This window comes from Schistocerca nitens, chromosome 2 (genome assembly GCF_023898315.1).
Source record: "Schistocerca nitens isolate TAMUIC-IGC-003100 chromosome 2, iqSchNite1.1, whole genome shotgun sequence".
Classification (NCBI taxonomy): domain Eukaryota; kingdom Metazoa; phylum Arthropoda; class Insecta; order Orthoptera; family Acrididae; genus Schistocerca; species Schistocerca nitens.
Genome location: NC_064615.1, coordinates 970,076,320 through 970,097,309, shown reverse-complemented (window position 1 = coordinate 970,097,309; position 20,990 = coordinate 970,076,320). Strand labels below are relative to the sequence as shown.

General features: G+C 40.0%; 1 protein-coding gene across 1 annotated transcript in view; it reads left to right on the top strand.

Annotated features, from left to right (window-relative positions):
- The window catches only part of LOC126235479 (diacylglycerol kinase eta), a 557,124-nt gene that overhangs the window by 422,116 nt on the left and 114,018 nt on the right, over positions 1–20,990 (top strand). The window contains exon 16 of the mRNA XM_049944200.1: positions 742–841. Coding sequence (XP_049800157.1) covers positions 742–841 — 100 coding nt within the window. The remainder of the gene's footprint in view (positions 1–741; positions 842–20,990) is intronic.

The window sequence follows — 20,990 nt, the reverse complement described above, 5'->3', positions numbered from 1 at the left end:
CAGTAGTTTTCAACATTGTCTGATAACACAAGGAAATCTTTGTGAATGAATGGTACAATTTTGCTGGAAGCTTTTTAAACCCAGAGCCATCTGGTATTTTCAAATCCAAAGAGAATAATGACAAAAGAGAAATAGTTATGAGAATTCGCACCAAGTGCCTCTTTATACACTTGCTACAGACAGTATCCATTACTTTCTGGATTTCCTTGAATTGATACATCTGTCTGTCTGGAGGCAGGATCAATTTGCAAAAATCATAATTCTATTTTGGGGATGAGAGGGCAGGAAGGGGTGTCCTCTCCTATGAATTTCTCATATAATAATGTAATTATTTATGTTTATTGTTCTCAGAATCAATTTCTTGGTCATATTATGTGAGTCATTAAAGTGTTACATATAAGCTGTACTATCAGATAAAAGTCTGTAGTCCTTTCTCCACAATTCACCTTCAGCTTCCATTAAATATCATTGAAATATACTTTGTTTGTTGATACTAATGGAAAAAGAAAGAAACAAATATGCCAAGGGCAAGATACATAAAGCTTGTAATTTGTTCATAAGTATGTCAGTAATGGTGTAATACTGCCACATACGATTGATAATTATGATAGTTATTCAACAGTGTGTCCATCAAAAGCACTGTTTTGTTTATATTGAGGAGAATTTAGCATTACTTACTCATACTTAACATTCTGTTCCATTTTTTCTGTTTCCTAATGTACACTGTTTCATTTTTTTCAGATGTAAGTGGTGCTGGTGTTGTGAGTAAGGTACTTTTGGCAAATGCTGATGCTCTTTGTGCTGCTGTTTCACCTTTGATGGATCCTGATGAAACACTTTTGTAAGTAAAATGTTTCATAAACATTTATTACAGCAGTAAACATGTTTTATTATACTTTACTTTGAAGTTTATCTTCAGAGAATGTATACTCTAATTCTCTAGTTATGATAATATAAGATAGAACTGCCTTGATCATTGTACTCGAACTGTGAGACAAAGGCAAGAAGTCCCTGTGGCCCAAGGTCAAAACATTATATTATATATTGGGTACTTACATATAAAAACTAGCTATCCACTGGATCTGTATGTACATCACACCTTACACAGAGATATGTGTGTCTCCATGTCCTCCTTCACATCTTGCTGAACATGTCAGGAGTTTTCAAAATCTTAGAGTATATTCTATGCTCGAATATTATGACAAACGTGAAGAAACAGAAGCTGCTCCAAAGAATCAGCATCACACAAATCTTTCACATATTCCATCATTCTAAATTTCTGAAAAGCATTACAGACTGTAGCACATTGTTAACTGATAACCAGCATACTTGTACAGTTACATAGCAAATCTTCACAACTATCTCTCTTTCTCACTGAATTTTCTATTAGAACCTAGTACATAACATTGGACAGCTAGTTCTTTATTCCCATGAAGTAATGAGTGCTGTCGACAAGGGATCTTAGATCGATTCCATATTCCTATATTTCCAGAAGACTTTTGATACCGTTCCTCACAAGCAACTATTAATCAAATTGTGTGCATATGGAGTATCGTCTCAGTTGTGTCACTGGATTCGTGATTCCCTCTCAGAGAGGTCACAGTTCGTAGTGATAGATGGTAAATCATAGAGCAGAATAGAAGTGATATCTGGCATTCCGCAAGGTAATGTCATAGGCCCTCTGCTGTTCCTGATTTACATAAATGATGTAGGTGATAATCTGAGCAGCCTCCTTAGATTGTTTACAGATGACACTGTAATTTTCCGTCTAGTAAAATAATCAGACGATCAATTCCAATTACAAAATGATCTAGAGAGAATTACGGTATGGTGCACAAAGTGGCAACTGGCACTAAACAAAGAAAAGTGCGAGGTCATCCACATGGGAACTAAAAGAAATCCAATAAATTTTGGGTATATGATAAATCGCAGAAATCTAAAGACTGTCAATATGACTAAATACCTAGGAATTACAATTACGAGTAACTTAAGTTGGAAAGACCACATAGATAATGTTATGGGGAAGGCAAAACAAAGACTGCGCTTTGTTGGCAGAACCCTTAGAAGACGGGACAAATCCACTAAAGAGACAGCCTACATTACACTTGTCCATCCTCCGCTGGATTACTGCTGTGTATTATGAAATCCTTACCAGGTAGGGTTGATGGAGAACATCGAAAAAGTGCAAAGAAGGGCAGCTCGTTTCATGTTATCACGCAATAGGGGTGAGAGTGTCTCTGATATGATATGTGAGTTGGGGTGGCAGTCACTGAAACAAAGGCAGTTTCCTTTGCGGCGAGACCTATTTATGAAACTTCAGTCACCAACTTTCTGTTCTGAATCCGAAAATATTTTGTTGACACCCACCTATGTGGGGAGAAATGATCATCATAATAAAATAAGAGAAATCAGAGCTCGAACGGAAAGATTTAGGTGTTCCTTTTTCCCATGCGCCATTTGAGAGTGGAATGGTAGAGAAGTAGTATGAAAATGGTTTGATGAACCCTCTGCCAGGGGCACTTAAGTGTGAATTGCAGAGTAACCATGTAGATGTAGATGTAGATGTAGATATTCAACAAAAATGAAGGTAACATCAGGTGTATTCAAAAAGACAAAATATAAGAGGCAGCCAAAAGAAAATGAGATAGGTGGAAAAAAGTGAGTAAACTGTATATTATTTCATAAGTAATCATTATAACTGTTAATATGTTTACCTAATGTGAGACACAGTGGTCAGCCTCTTTGTGGAAAAATGCTTGTGATTGCCTACAGAACCATGATTGTATACATGTGTGCCGCTCTTCATCTGAAGCAAATCGATGGCCACAAATATCGTTCTTCAGGGCTCCAAAAATATGGAAATTCCATGGAGAGAGATCAGAACTGTATGAAGGATGTATAAGGGTGAAATATCTGCAGTGTATTTGAAACAGCCATGGCAACAGTTTGGTGTGCATTAACCTACAACAGAATGAAGCTGTCTGTCAACATTTCCAGGCGTTTGGACTTGATGGAAGGCTTTAATTTTTACATAGTGCCTGCAGTGTGTTATTTGTGGCGCTGTGTCCCAGGAAGTCAGTGAGCAGCAGGTCAGAAGACAGCATTATTATGTTGCAGGATAATGCCAGCTCACATGTTGCCAAGGTTGATTCAACTACACTGAAAATGTTTTGCTGGGAAGCCCTACATATCCTCCATACAGTCCTATTCTTTCTTGACGCAATTTCCATGGAACCCTGAAGAAAGACATTGATGGCCATCAATTTACTTCAGGTGAAGAGATGCATGCCTGATTGTGGTTCCATAGGGAACTGCGAATGTTTTCCCATAAAGGCACTGACTAACTTATATCAAATTGGGATGGATGTATTGACAGTTACGGAAATTACTTTTGAAGTAATAAACAGTTTAACAACTTTTTTTCCATCTGTCTTGTTTTTATTTGACTCAGTACATATAAATGATTTCTCAGATAAAGTCAGCAGCACTTTTAGAGTATTGACTGATGTTGTCTGATAGAAAGGACTGTCACTGGATGATTGTAAGAAAACACAGAACAGTATTTCTACTTGATGTACTGACTGGCAATTATCAAAACATAAATAAATACAAGATAACTCCCTTGACAAAATGACATAATTCCATACTGAATACAATTACAATATTCTGTAATAAATTTCTCTAGCCTGCCACAGTGCTTAAATACTTAAAAGCAATAATGTTTGAGACAAAATGAAATGGTATGAACATGTGAAACCAGTATTTGAAAGAGAAGTGCAGGAGTTAGTTTTGTTGGTAGGGTGCTGGGAAAAATATAGCACATCTTTAAAAGGAATTGCTTACGGGATGCTAGTGTGACCAATTGTAGAGTACTGATTCTGCATGTTGGTCATTATTAAATATGCATGACAGCAAACATCAGTCAGATTGAGGAACACATCACTAGATATGTTGCAAATCAGTACAGGTCTTACAAAAGTCTAGTACATATTTTCATAGAATTTAAGTGGAATCTTTTGAAGAGAGGTGACTTTGTTCTTTTTAAACACTGCTTTGTAAATTTAGAAAGCCAGTGTTTGAGAAAAACGACAAACTAATTGTGTACTTACAATGAATAAACTCTAATAAAGCAACCATCACCAGCTTTGCAGATGTTTTTTTGTCTCTAGTTTATGTCCAGTTTTCATCATTAAATGTGTTATCTCTTTATGATCTTTTCAATCCAGTTTTTAAAAGATACTCTTATTCCAAACATTTACATCTATACTCTGCAAACCACTGTGAAATTATGACAGATGGACATCTCATTGTACCAGTCATTAGGGTTTCTTCCCATTCCATTCACATATGCAGCGCAGGAAGAATGATTGTTTGAATGCCTCTGTGTATGCTGTAATTAATCTAATTTTCTCATCATTATACCTATATGATACATAGGGGATTGTAGCATAATCCTAAAATCACCATTTAAAGCAGTTTTTGAAAGTAGGTTGGCTTGGGATAGTTTATGTCTGTCTTCAAGAGTTTGCCATTGTAGTTTCATCAGCGTCTCTGTGACACTCTCCCATGGGTCAGACAAGCCTCTGACCATTCGTGCTGCTCTTCCCTGCATATGTTCAATATCCCCTGTTACTCCTGTTTTGCACCAGTCCCACACTCTCGAGCAATAGTCTAGAAAGGGTCGCATGAGTGTTTTGTAAGCAGTCTCCTTTGTGGGCAGATTGCATTTCCTCAGTATTCTACCAATAAACTGAAGTCTACCACCTGCTTTCCCCATGACTGACCCCCATGTGATAATTCCATTTCATATCCCTACAAAGTGTTATAACCAGATATTTATATGAGTAGGCCTGTTCCTACTTTGACTTATTGATATTATAGTCATATGATACTATGTTGTTTTTTTTCCCTTCATTTTGTGAGTGCACAATTTTACATTCTTGAACATTTAAAGCAAGTTACCAACTTTTGCACCACTTTGAAAGCTTATTAAGATCTCACTGAATATTTATGCAGCTTCTTTCAGACAGTACTTCATTGTGGATAACTTCATCATATTCAAAATGTCTGATGTTACTATTAATATTGTGCAAAAAGTCATAAATATATACAACATGAGCAGCAAGGATCCTAACACATTTCCCTGGGCACATCCGAAGTGCATATTTGACAATGACTCTCCATACAAGATAACATGCTGCATCCTCCCTACCAAAAAATCCTCAGTCCAGTCACAACTTTCACTTGACATTCCATATGACCATGCTGTAGAGATTAAGCATAAATGTAATACTGAGTCAAGTCCTTTTCAGAAATCAAGAAAAACTGCATCTACCCAACATTTTTGATCCAAAGCTTTCAGTATGTCACATGAGAACAGTGTGAGTTGGTTTTCACATGATTGATGTTTTCGGAATCCATGATGGTTGGCATGGAGGAGGTCATTCTGTTAGAGGTACCTCATTATGTTTGAGGTCAGAATATGTTCTAAGATTCTAAAACAAATCTATGTCAAGGATGTTACACTGTAGTTTTGTGGATCACTTCTACTATGTTTCTTGTAAACAGGTGTGGCCTGCATTTTCACCCAACTACTGGGCACCATTTTTTGTTACAGTGTTCTATGATAGATTATAGTCAGAAGAGGGCCTAACTTAGCTGCAATTTCAGTGTAGAGTCTGATAGTGTTTTCATCAGCTCTGGAGCTTTGTTCAGTTTTAATGATTTCAGCTGTTTCTCAATGCCAGTAACACTAACACTTATTTCACTCATATTTTCAGTGGTATGAGGATTAAACTGGGGTAATTTTCCTGGTTTTTCCTTTGTAAAGGAATATTTGGAAACAGAATTAACCATTTCAGCTTTTGATTTGCTGCCGTCATTTTCAGTTCCTGTCACATTCATGAGTGACTGGACACCAACTTTGGTGCCACTAATAACCGGTACATGCAATCATAATTTCTTCTATGTGTGAAAGACCATTTGACAATGTTCTATTATGGTTGTCATTGAAGGCTTCTTGACAGCCAAATGTGTCTCATTCAGCATCTCTCTATCTACAGTTCTGTGCTTCATTTTACCACTATTCTGCAATTGCCTCTGTTTCCTTAGAAGTTTCTTTACAGTGACTATATACTGAGGAGGATCTCTCCCATTACAGAGTGCTCTATGGCATACACATCTATCCAGTGCATGGTTAACTATTATGTTAAACTTGAGCCATAGTTCCTATGCCCTGCTCTGTACTGAAAGTTTGAAGTTCCTCGTTGAGATACGACACTACTGCTTTTTTATCTAGTGTACTGAACTTATACAGGGTGTTTCACTAAATGTGTTTGCCTCTGTAAGTTATAAAGTAATAGGCGATGGAAATATTTATTGTTGTAGGTCACCACAAGAAACGTTATACTGTCTGTGGAGCTATGAACATAGTTTATTGTGTTATTACCCAAAGAGTTACAGCAAAAAGATAAAAAATTTTAAATGGAACAATAGTTTTTTCTATCATGCACTTCAATCAGTAACACCAGCTGTGTATACATCAATTTAAATTACATTCATATCACCTTTAGTTTGGGAGCTACAACCCTTCAAAGTTTCAGGGGTAGATACCACACACGCTGCGCATAATGCAATACGCTTTATAAATGTGGTGCGGCCGAGTTGTAACGTTGCCGGTGTCATGGAGTGAGAAGCTTCCTCGATGCGCTGTTAAACTGCCAACTGTCGCTGCACACAGCCCTATACCTGACAGTTCAAGCCACTCAAACAAATGGGGCTCAATGTACCACAGTTACTGACATCGGATGAAGATGGCATACACGAACAATGAGTGCATTGACATGTTCCTGATGCTCGGCGAGTGCCAACACGATGCCACTGAAGCAACCATGGTGTACACCGTGAGATATCCTAGGCGAAGAGCTCCAGCAGCCATTACATTCTTATGTGCTGAACAATGACTGCAGGAAACAGGCACCTTAATAATGCGCCGCAGTAACAGACGAAGAACTGCAAGCAGTGAGAAGACGGAGGTGTTGGTTTTAGCTGCAGTCACTGGTGTCAGTCTCACATCTGTGTGGCGTATAGTACACGGCCACAGGCTTCACCCGTACCACCTGTCACTGACCCAGGAATTGCATAGGAATGATTCCCATGTGAGAGTTACATTCTGTGAATGGGCCATGGATAATTTCACGCTGGAGTCTTTACAGGGTGTTATGTTCTCTGATGAGTCCATGTTCACAAATTATGGTACAGTGAATCACCATAACATGCAGTACTGGGCCACAGACAATCCTTGGTGGGTAGGACCTGGCGACCGTCAATGTAGGTGGGCTATTAATGTATGGTGTGGAATCCTTGGTGATGAAATCATCAGTCCACATTACTTCCAAGGTACACTGACAGGTGAGTTATATCGCACATTTATAGTCTACAGTTTGGGTGGTCTCCTTGAACTTGTGTGTCTACACACGAGAGTCCGTATATGGATGCAGCACAATGGTCACCCAGCCCATTCTGCATGTGCTGTTGTGGAAGAACTAAACAACAGGTTTGCAGGAAGGTGGTTGGGGCGCTATGGTCCTCATTCATGGCCTGCAAGGTCACCCGATTTAACACCATTAGATTTCTTTTTGTGGGGATATCTAAAGGATAGTGTTTATGTCACTGAGCCCACATCCCCAGATGATGTAAAACGGTGCATCGGGGACACATGTTGTTCCGTGACACCAGCGATGTTACATCTCGTCTGCAGATCCTTTAGAAGGCGCATTGCATTATGCATTCAGGAACATGGACACACATTTGAACATCTCATTTAAATCAACTTCCCACTGCCAGAACGTGCATCACCCACCACACAGCCATGTATTATGTACAGCATGTGGTATCTGCCCCTGAAACTTTGAAGGGTTGTAGCTCCCAAGCTAAAAGTGATAGGAATGTAATTTAAATTTATGTATACACAGCTGGTGTTGCTGATTCCAATTCATGATAGAAACAACTATTTTTCCATTAAAAAATTTTATCATTTTGCTGTAACTCTTTGGATAATAACACAATAAACTATGTTCGTAGTTCCGCAGACAGTGTAATATTTCTTATGGTGACCTACTGCAATAAATATTTCCACTTGGGAACCACATGGAGCCCACCATTCATAAATATTTCCGTTGCCTATTACTTCATAACTTACAGAGGCAAACACATTTAGCAGAACACTCTGTATGTCTTTCTACTTGTTTTAATTGTCGTTTGTGCTTTGCTAATTATTGTTCCCACAAGCATATCATGATGACTTATACCAGTATTGATGTAGACATCCTCAAAGAGGTCAGATCAGTTTGTTGCCATTAGATCCAGTACATTTCTACCTTAAGCGGGTTTCTCAACTATCTGTTCTAGGTAGTTTCCAGAGAAGGCTGATTAGGTAATAAGCACTTATATCTTAGGAGGACACCAATCAACAGGTCCTTGAATAAGGGCTGGGGAAAACTGTTGAACATCATTTGTCACCAAGCACTCTTTAAAACAATTTATTAACCAACAATAATTCCTTTTTCTCAACAGTAACAGTATACAAGGCTCAAGTTAAAAAACACATTAATGATTAAACTTGATCTTTCAGCTATAAGAAAAGGCATTAAATGTGAAATACCAGAAGCAAAACAGTTTAGATATTCTTTAAAGTTTTTTCATTTAAAAAATACGATTCATCAAAACATTACATAACAATAATTTACATTGAATGTCATGCCAAAGCACACCATAATCTGTAAATTACAATAGAGTAATAGTGCGGCCCCACGTCAGGTCAGGGCAGAAACCCACAGATGACACAAAGACCTCAGATGTAGACCTCTGGACCCAGCCCCCTGGTAACAATAAGCCAAGAGAGAATAGGTAGTGCACAGCAAAGCTCTCTTAAGCAGTGAACAGGTTAAATAAAACCAGAGCCTTTGGTAAATGTTAACTTGCACTGCAGTTCTAGTTAAAGTTAACAGGTTTAATTGAGTTATACACTATAAGTCAGAATCACTGCTGGCCAAGGATCAAAAATTATTAGTATCTTAAGTGTATAACAAATATAACCACAATCTTAATAAATAAATGCAGAAGCAGCCTTCAAACTAGTATCCATAACCAAAGGTGTACAAAAGACCTTTTATTAGCTTAATGATCAAATCAGAGGTTGTCAAAAATTTAATTGTCCTCATGGAATTGCTTTTAGCATGTTTTAGATACAATTTAACAGAGGCAAGCATCATTAATCATTACATAAAATATTTCAATTATTTCTCATAAAGGCTGTTATGGTACCTTAGATGGAAAAAACTTATTGGCTGCAAGAAATCAGTCATTGCCATTAAATAAAGTGGATCTCTTCTCTTAAGACCAACATAGTGACAAAATGGGACACAGAATTTGGCATAGGCCTCTAGGCCTTAAGATTAAGTCACCAAAACAACAGTCAGAATTGTACTTAAAATAAGTGCCCAAGTTCTTTTGAAAAACATTTACTCTAGAAAGAAGCTAATTTCCCCATGGGAGACTGCTGAACACATGCCACAAACCACTTCAAAATCACATTAAACAGAAAATGTAGGAGTGCAGTACATCTAAAAAAAATTGAAAAACCAAGCAGAAGGCCAGTGCTGAGCTGCTTCGAACACAACCAACATCAGCATCGGTGACAATTCCCTGGAGAACATATGATGCCCACCATATACTTGAGGGAGGACAACCAGGCTCTTTCCTCTCAGCCAAGGAACCTAAAGAAGGTACTGACCCAGTACCCAGCAAAATCCTGTGGTGAAGGCATTCTGGTCACCTAATGCAGAAGGGGACATGACTGGAGAGCTTTGCTGACTCACACCAAATTCCATAGGAAGAACTCAAGTACTGTGCAAACTAGTACAGCCAGAGTAGGATTTGGCTGGCCCAGCATGGCACATCAGCAGCCACACTGCCATGCATGGAGAATGCTGACTGCCATTGCTCACACCAGAAAAACGGTGCACCAGCAGTGCCGACCAATTGCTCTCCATGAAGCCCCCTATGTTCCACTGGACACACTATCCACCATAACTTCCAAGACCCGACGGGCACCTTTCCTTTTTACACAGCCCACTTCCTCTTTTACACAAGAGACCTTGTAATCAGCAAAGAATGTGCTCAACATGCCGGGTACGTGGTATTGAACTTGGTGCATGGCTCAGCCTCTCCCACGTAAACTGAACACCTGGAGAGTTCAGCAAGCTTAATCTGACTTACATATACCCTTTGCATCTGGTCAATGCCTCATCTTCACACACATTGTGACCAGAGAGTGGACTACCACAGGATATGGCACAGACCCACAAAACATGTCATAAACTTACTGGATACATTGCCTCCTTCCTCGTGAGCTCCAGTGTTGTGAATGGAGACCATGTCACCACCTTAAAATTGGCAGGCTGGCATCTGTAGTTGAAGCACATCATTAGCCTTTGATGGGCCCTAGCAGTGTCTGCTCTCGGTCTCCATGAGTTATCCCTAAGAACCTCATGAGTAGTCTGATCAGGAAGCAAGGCTGCTATTTCTCTCAAGTTGGACAGTGGCAAATTTATGTGATGGACAAACATTATGGATGCTTGTACGACTTGATGAGCTTCATGCCATGCTGTATTAGAGGCAAAATTCAACTGTGGGAGGGAACATACTCATTTTGACAGAGCATCTGAGTGGTAAGTAATAAGAGCAGCCTTCGAGTTCCTGTTAACCATTTCTGAAAAAGAGGGTTTAGGGTAATAGGCAATGGTAGTTGCATGATGGATGCCATGCCGAAAAAAAATCCAGCGGATTTCATGACACACAATTGCTGGGGCATTCTCAATGATAAGAATGACAGGAGGACCAAAGAGAGAAATCATTTTAATAACATGTTTAGTGACGGCCCCTGCAGTTACCCCTCCCCCCCCCCCCCCCACCTGCTCAGCATCAACCAAACAAAACATGAGAAGGCATCCACTGCTACAAAAATATAGCAGTAACCCATCTGAGTCCAGGGAAGGGGGCTGACATAATCAATGAAAATACATTCCATAGGATATTTTGCACTATGCAACCATTCTCCTTAAATCTTGTAAAGTGAGGGCACATCACATGTTGTTTAATCTTGTGTATGATTTTATAAGTGCCTAAATGTCCACTTAACGGAAACTGATGATAATATTAAATATACTGAGATCCCAAGGCAAACAAATTTTCCACTTACCACCACTCTTGGATTGTGAACACAAAATTCCTTTTTTTGAATCTAGTAGCCATGCACTTCCTCTCCATAATGGAGACACTGTTTAATATGTAACAACTCTGGGTCAGAATCATGTTGTTGCACAATATCACCAAACTCAGGCATCTCCACCAAGACTGCCCTAATAGTAGTGCCCTCGTCAGACACTCATGGAACCAAAGTTTCCTCATAACCCAAGTCAAACATAGGGCTTAGCACAACAGTGATGAGAACTTAAATGCAGAAATGTGCACCGACCACATTGCAATATGCCCTTTCTGACAGGGATGTCCCAAGACCATGAAAGAGCCTGGTTGTCAGTTTGTAAACTAAACTGATGGTACTGTAGGTAGAACTTAAAATTTTCAGTACTATCTAGGACAGCAAGTACCTGAAGATCATAGGTCAAATATTTGGCCTCTATGGTCATTAAAGCATATGACACACAAGCGATAGGGCATGCCACCCATCCTGTTCGTGTAGCAACACATCTGCTATTTCCAAATTTGAAGCATCAGTTTGTAAAATAAAGGATAAATCAAAATTTGGGGTATATGGAGATGTTATTTGTTCTTTTGGACATGTCTGAAAGAACAGATAACATAGGTGACCATCCAACTCTCTAGAATGAAATGACAATTAAATCAAGACCCTAAGCTGCTAACAGGCATTGATATACATCAACGGGGACAGTTTGAAAATGTGAGCTCCGACCAGAACTCGAACCCGGGATCTCCTGCTTACATGGCAGACGCTCTATCCACCTGAGCCACCGAGGGCACAGAGGATAGTGGTACTGCAGGGATTTATCCCTTGTACGCACCCCGTGAGACCCACATTCTCAACTTAATGTCCACACACTACAGTCATAGTGCCCCTGCCCATTACACTCATTACTCGCGGCAGACAATCTTACTGAGTCCCGTAAGAGTTCGGGCAATGTGTCTGCATCCGCACAGAAGGAGGTCAATCGCCAGTGGGCAGCTCCCTGTAATGGAAACACCACCCCTTACTGCAAGTGATGTTAGTTGTAACAGTAATCCTATTGCCCGGAGGACGCCTGGGTTTCCTAACATACTCAGGTGTAGCATTGGCTTGAGCAACCCCAATGAATCAGAAACCAGATGATTTAAATCTTGATGTGTGGTAGGCCTTTACAAAAACAAAACCTGAGAGTGATTCTTTGAATTGATGCCCTGCACAATGCTAGCAACTACTACTGCCTCTGAAAGTTGCATTTTGAATGCAAGTGCGGCAGATATGCACTTCACACATGTAATCAGTAAGAGGTTCTCCAACCTGCTGGATGTGAAACAAATATTTCCTAATTAACTTGTTCCTGAATTGAGCAGACAGATATTGCTGAAGGATCATGAAGCGTAACTTAAGCAAATCACCTCTGTGGGCCAGAATAAACCATTTCAACTAACAAACACGTGCACGAGGATGTAAATGATTTGAAAAACCAAATTCCAAGGTAGCTTAAATACAGTGACTTGCTCCTCTAAGTTTACAGAGAACCACAAAAATTTCACTAACTGGTTTGCAGTATTTATGATAAGATAATCTATGCCCTTAATCATGCTAAGAAATGGATTGGGAAGTATTGCAAAATACACCAACTCATTAGGCATATTTTTTTCATTGGGGCTGTGAGTTTCCCCTGGATATTCCTCTGCAGGGCGACTCCCCTCACCCTCTCAGGACCATTGGTCCCGTTATAAGGCACTTAGCTTTCTTTGCATGGATGTTACCATGAGCAATAATTCATCTACCTTAGCCCTAGAGGAAACATCGGAAACCACAGATCTCAAGTCCTCCACTTGATTGGACAAATGAGCAATCTGCACTTGTAAGTGATAAATTTGCAGGCAAGAGAGAGTAGTGTTGGACAAGGATTTGACATTCTTCTCTAACTCTACCAGGGAAATGGAGCAACTTGCTAGTGCAATATTAATGTGGCCTACACACTCCTCTGTGATGTGCAGGGGAATCATGACTGCTGCATGGAGATGCACGTGTAACTCACTGATGCCACCATCTTCACTTTGGCCCCATCCTCACAATTTGTACTTAAGCTGTTCCTTCTTGAGGGTCCTGACTCTGATTATGGCATGAGTTTCCAGTTTCATAGAGTACCTGAAACAATAATCAGGACAAAACAGTTTCCACACAATACTAAGTAATACAATAAATGAGAAAATAAAAAAATTACAAGAAAAACAAATAATGTTCAGTGAAAGGAGGGTAAGACTAGAATGCAACAACCATGCTCTAACTACTCAACTGATACAGGTAACAAGCAATTGTGTCTTAGGAGGATGCCAACTGACAAGTCCTAGAGGATGGGCTGGGGAAAACTATTGAACATCATTTGTTACCAAATACTCTTTAAAACAATTTGTTAACCAACATTAATTTCTTTTCCTCAACATTGAAAGTCATACTGAGGCAAACCATAACCTGAAACTTACAATAGAGTAATAGAGCAGCCCTATGACAGGTCAGGGCAGAAACCCACAGACAACACACTGTGGCTACAGTTGCCTTAGACTGCAGTTGCGGTTGTTAGTTGTGTGTGCGTGTGTGTCTTCTATTTTTGACGAAGGCCTTACTGGCCAAAAGCTTTATTTGTTATAGTCTTTATGTTGTGCCTATCTGCGACTCAGCATCTCCGGTGTATGGTGAGTGGCAACTTCCGTTTTCACAATATTGTTACATTCCATCCTGGATTCCTGGATTTTCCATTGTTTAGTATAAGTTATTCTTCATCACACATGTAAACACAAACATATATTATAGTTTCTAAACTGCACTTAGGCTATTTTCATATTCTTCTAACAATAACATTAATGATTTGGCACTCCAGCCTCAACAACAAATCACTTTCAATATTCCAAACATAAATTTATCCACACACACTAATGCTTCCTGATATCAGTTCAATATTCTTAACTATTTGGGTGCTCAGCTTATTTTTATTGTATCACTTGGCACACACCTTAGCTACCGTTCGTCACTCTGGCCACCAATCGAGTCGCAAGGCTAAGATGTCTTACTGTGAGTGATACATAGGGGGCTGAAGAATACTGTTAGATTCTTGACTTACGCTGGTTCTTGAAACCTAGTGCATAAGCAGTGCACCTAGTCTAACCTAACCTGATGACTGGCATCTTCAGGTATCTGCCAATTCTAGTTCTTCAACTTCTCCACAGTGCTCTCCCATAGGTCAAACAGACCTGTGACTACATGTGCTATAGTTCTGTGTGTATGTTCAATATTTCACGTTACTCCTATAGGGTGTGGATCCCACACGCGTGAACAGTATTCTAAGATGAGACATACAAATGATTTATAAGCAATCTGCTTTGTAGATGACTGCATTTTCCCATGTGTAACTAAAATTTGTATTTCAATAATTCCAAAAGGTGTAAGTAACAATAGTGGCATGATGTTTTCACTATGTGTTTAGATAATAAATAAATACCTCAGTAGGATTAAAAATTTCAACAACCGTAAGTGAGGGCAAAAGTTGTAAGAAAGTCTTGCAATCCCATTACTACCATTGATATAAAATCCTTTGCTCTATATTAAAAATGAAAATGCTTGCACTATTCACGAAATATAATGCTTCAAGAATAGACGAGAAACAATTTGAAATGTCACTAAAGAGGAAGAAAGAAACCTGGTAATGCAAATAACATTGAGGAAATGACTGTGACAGTAATGACGTCTCATTGGCCATCAAATTCAATAATTAATCCCCCGCCCTCCCCCCGTAGACTAGTCAAAACTATTCATGTAATAAAAAACCACTACCAATGCACATTAGTGTAAAAAACTCACAGTGATGTATGATGCCAAGTTGTCACGAACTCATAAACTCTCCATGAAACAGAAACAAACAGAATTGCATGAATATTTGGAAATAAATCAAACAGACATATATTAAAATTTTGCAAATATTTACTTGATGTCACTCAGGCAGTAAAGACATCTATGTTACTGTCAATACTTGAACACTACACTACAGTGGTGTTTCATGCAAAGGACTAAAATCTTGTGGTGACTTGATAGCTGTATTTGTAATCAGTCATTGTCTCAAGGCATATTTCCTAGCAGATTTAAATGTGCTGTAGTAACATTCATCTGTAAAACCAGAGATGAGCAACCCATCTTTAGATCTATTTTACTCCTTATAAAAAATACTAGTGTATGCAGTACACTATATAATACGAGGATGCATAGTGCCTTTCGCAATATCATATACAAAATTGCATATAATTTGACCAATTATGAGAAGTATGCAAAAGGTATTTTCTATGGAATACTATGGAATACATAGTGTGTATTTACATACAAATAAAATCTGAACTCCAACATTTTTGTTAAAAAAACACTTGCATAGTATAGCAAGCACTTGAAGTCTTATTGACATAGAGTAAATGAATATAGTTATTTGCTACAGGTTTATTGCAGATATTCATTTACAGCAGCTAGTCATCAAAATTTGAATACTGCTTCTTTAAACGAAGATTTTTTTTTAAATTCTTTTATCTGTGCCAGAAGTTTGTTGTACAATGTAGTACACTTAATGTTTGTGTGTTTTTGTGTTATAGACCTGTTTACTATTTTTATATGGTTGTCTTTGCACATCCTTATGTTGTAAGAATGAATATTTGAGTTCGTTTTGAAATTGTCATTGTATCTTTTTATATTAGTTACACTTTTTTGAATGCTGATGCATGGCAAGGGTAGAGTATTTAGCTGTTGAAATAATTATAGCATGTATGCTTTCACGGCCGGCGTCTTCAGTAATTAAAACTTCTGGGCTAAGAGGCCGTGGTCCAATAGTAGAAATACTTCTCCCTGACATTTCGTTGCCAGCTGCGGGCAACATCATCTGAGGTGAGTCTCAGACTCCTACATTTTCATAATTGGTCAAAGTTTTATATGCAATTTTGTATATGATATTGTGAAAGGCACTATGCATCCTTGTATTATATAGTGTACTGCATACACTAGTATTTTTTATAAGGAGTAAGATAGATCTAAAGGTGGGAGAAGTATTTCTACTATTGGACCATGGCCTCTTAGCCCGGAAGTTTTAATTACTGTTGAAATAATTCTTTGGAAGATATTACCCTAGGACTGTTGGTATTATTGTAACAGGTTTGTTTTATACAGTGAAGTTGGTTTTGAAGTTTGTCTTAATATGTCTCCAAAAGGTGATGCCATGGGTAGTACGAATGTATGTGGACTAGACAGTTCTGCTACTCTGTACTTATACTGCACACTGTACTTACGACACATAATGCAATCCTGTTGTTTCGAAGTGTTTGAGAAAGTGGCCTATGGTCAAAACCTGACTCATTTAACAGAGCAAAATTTGTTGACTGTCTATCAGGTTGGCTTTCCAGAGAGCAAGCAAAATCTAACAAATGAAGTCCCAGCTGAGCTAATAAGAAAATAATCCAAATACTAACAAAGAGATAGAGGGGCTGGCCAGTACTTACCTCAGCTCAGTACAGCCGATAGATACACAAAAAAGAACAGAAAATTTACATTCCTAGCTTTCAGAACTTTGTTCTTTCATCAGGAAGGAGAGAAGGGAAAAAAGGGAAGAAGGGAAAGTGGATTCAGTTACTCACAACCCAGGTTATGAAGCAACAGGGAAAGGTAAACAGGGAGGATAGTAAGGATGGAGGCATGGTTGTCAGAGGGAAGCCAAAGATATTCTACTGTTAAGTACTGTGCCAGCTTCAAACCAAAGAGGATGCATACAGAAGTAAAGAGGTATATAGTAAAAAGATAAACACAACTATGTAGGATGAAAATATTTGTGAATGGCTAAAGAGAAGAGGGAAAAAGGAGAAGACTGAAGAGTAAATGGGAGTGAGGTTGGTTAATGTAGGTTCAGTACAGGGGGATGGCGGGATGAAAGGATGTGTTGGAGTGCAAGTTCCCATCTCCGCAGTTCCGAGGGACTGGTGTTGGGTGGGAGAAGCCAAATATCATGTACATTGTAGCAGGTTCCTAGGTCCCTAGAATTATGCTGGACGGCATGCTCTGCTACTAGATATTGGACATCTCCTAGGCGGACAGTTCGTCTGTGCCCGTTCATGTGCTCAGCCAGTTTAGTTGTCGTCATACCAATGTAAAAGGCTGTGTAGTGCAGGCATGTCAGCTGATAAATGACATGTGTTGTTTCACATGTGGCCCTGCCTTGAATTGTGTATGTTTTACCAGTAGCAGGGCTGCAGTAGGTGGTTGTGGGGGGATGTATGGGGCAGGTTTTGCTAACGTATATTAAGAACTGCAGCCTCCCTTCTGCTTTATTTTGTATGGTGTCACTAGGAACAGATTGCCCATTCCTTCTCTTTTCATGGATGAATTTCAAAACTTTTACTTCAACATCAGCCAATATCTGTTTCTTCCATAAGTGGACATTACTCTCAACTACATTAACCTCTGGCCCCGCCCTCCTGTTAACTACATTTTTTAGTATAAAGAATTACTTTATGCTTGAAAGTAGCATCATATGATGGTCTTCTCTGCTTGCCTTCCATTTTGTGTCTATCTAATGCAAACACACAGTGTCTTAGTAGGCCAACAATAATGTACTGAAGTTGATCAAACAATGGTAACTCCAAGTAGGAATATCAACAATGTAGGAAAAGATAGATTGCTACTTACCATGAAGAAGACACTTCAAGTTGCAGACAGGCATGATTAAAAGACAGACACATGTAGCTTTCGGCCACAGTCTTCGTCAGTAAAGAAACATACACACACAGACACACACAAGCAAGCATACCTCACGCACACACGACCGGCAACTCCAGCGGCTTGGGCCAGAGATGCTGGAGGTGGTGCTTGTGTGTGCATGAAGTGAGTATTACAACAATGCATTGGGGAACAGTATCTAAATTTCAGTGGCATTGCTGGTGAATGACGGATTGAAGTTTGTACTTGAATGTATGTGTCACCGAATCTTATGTGCACCCCAAAATTGAATACTGCATATGGTAAAAAAAAAGTGTGCACTAGACTTGCTTAAATACACTAAGTCGCCATTCCACATTCTTATAACATGGTGAAATGGAGAATTAACCCCTCAAAGGAATACACTGTTTACTATAAGAAATAACTTGACATAGTGGCCCTTTCAGCACTGGGCAGGCAAAGAGCCTGTATGTATCTATGTTAATGAGATGAACTGTTGCTCCTGTGTCCACTTGAAATTCAACTGCTCACCCCCCACTACCAAAGTCAGCAAAATATGCTGGGGTGACATGCGGGGCATTGTAAACAGCCCCACAGTCCACTGAAAACACAGGGCTTCCGATGACCAATCCATGGCATGCCCCGACTGTCACATACACTTACTAAGTGGAAAACAGTCATGGCAGGACTGCTAGCTCACCCTATGAGTGGAAGTAGAGTGATTTTGAGGACCCAAAAAGTGCCACAGGTGGGAATTATGATGCCAGGATTGATGCAGGCAAAGATAGGCATTGCCACAATGCCATTGCACCAGAATCATCAACATACACTTCATGATCAAAAGTATCCAGACACCCCCAAAAACGTATGTTTTTCATATTAGGTGCATTGTGCTGACACCTACTGCCAGCTACTCCATATCAGTGATCTCAGTAGTCATTAGACATCGTGAGAGAGCAGTATGGGGCGCTCTGCGGAACTTATGGGCTTTGAACGTGGTCAGGTGATTGTGTGTCACTCGTGTCATACGTCTGTATGTGAGATTTCCACACTCCAAACAATCCCTAGGTCCACTGTTTCCAATGTGATAGTGAAGTGGAAACATGAAGGGACATGTACAGCACAAAAGCGTACATGTCAACCTCGTCTGTTGACTGACAGAGACCGCCGACAGTTGAAGAGGGTCGTAATGTGTAATAAGCAGACATCTATCCTGACCACCACATAGGAATTCCAAACTGCATCAAGATCCACTGGAGGTGAGAAAACTTGGATTTCATGGTCAAGCGGCTGCTCATAAGGCACACATCATGCTGGTAAATGCTAAACGATTCCTCGCTTGGTGTAAGGAGTGTAAACATGGGACAATTAAACAGTGGAAAAACATTGTGTGGAGTTACGAATCATGGTACCCAATGTGGCGATCCAATGGCGGCATGTGGGTATGGTGAATGGCTGGTGAACGTCATCTGCCCGCGTGTGTAGTGCCAACAGTAAAATTTGGAGGCGGTGGTGTTGTGGTGCGTTTGTGTTTTTCATGGAGGGGGCTTGCACCCCTTGTTGTTTTTCATAGCACTGTCACAGCACAGGTCTACATTGATGTTTTAAGCTTCTTCTTGCTTCCTACTGTTGAAGAGCACTTTGGGGATGGCGATTGCATCTTTCAACACGATCGAGCACCTGTTCATAATGCACGGCCTGCGGCGGAGTGGATACATGACAATAACATCCCTGTAATGGACTGGCCTGCACAGAATCCTGACCTGAATCCTGTGTAGAACACCTTTGGGATGTTTTGGAACTCTGATTTCATGCCAGGCCTCACCGACCAGCATTGGTACCTCTCCTCAGTGCAACACTACGTGAAGAATGGGCTTCCATTCCCCAAGAAACCTTCCAGCACCTGATTGAATGTGTGCCTGCAAGAGTGGAAGCTGTAATCAAGGCAAAGGGTGGGTCAACACCATATTGAATTCCAGCATTACCAATGGAGGGCGCCATGAACTTGTAAGTCATTTTCAGCCAGGTGCTGGATAGTTTTCTTCACATAGTGTACATTGACTCAGCGGGAAGGAAAGCCATCTGGGGTTCCCCATGGGGACTGGTGGCTGTGTACCATGCACATCTGATTGTTCCACCAACCAATTATTGGAAAGAATGTCCCTTGCCCACAAATGGGAAGTTGTCCTGAAACAGAAGATGTATCAAGACCGAAGGAGATGGCGAGTGTTTGTACACCACACCCAGGAAACTGGAATTAGAAAACAATGATGATGATGATGATGATGATGATGATGATGATGATGATGTCCCTTGCTGCTGCCATAAGCTCATATGATTCTGCGAATTCAGCAAAGTCAGCTAAAGAAGGGTCAGTCGAGGTCAACACCCTAGTTTGAACTTCAGGTTCAGGTGCTAACCGGACTGTCATATTCCAAATTTAGCTAGCCTGCATATGAGTTAGTGCATTTGGGACACTCAAAAATACACTTGTGCGAGAGACTCCACAAAATGGTGACCCATACCACATCGATTGCCCGGGGTGCTTGTGGTACTGATTAAACTGCAAATGTGCTGCCACCACATGGGTTTGATGCCCAAAATATTGTGTAAACCACCAACAAAGTTTGTCAGAGGGTAGTTCTTTGGGCTTAGTGGAGGGCATCAAACTGTGCACAATTTCATATAATTCCACTCAGCTGGAGAATAACAAGATGGCATTATCAACTAGACAGGCAGCACGCCTCACCTGCCAGTGCAGCAAGAATTGATGCAGATAATTTTTCTACCTTTCAGTAGACTCATCATAATCGGCAAACTGCATTGGGGGGGGGGGGGGGGGGGAAGAAACCAGCCCAGCAGTAGCCTGGCCTGTCAACTAATTGGCACGGGAGTAAAGCAATTCTGTGTTCTCATTTATTGGCACCTGGATCTGCTTGTGCTGCTGCTGCTCCTTCTATAGCCACAACTGCTCCTGCCAGCATTG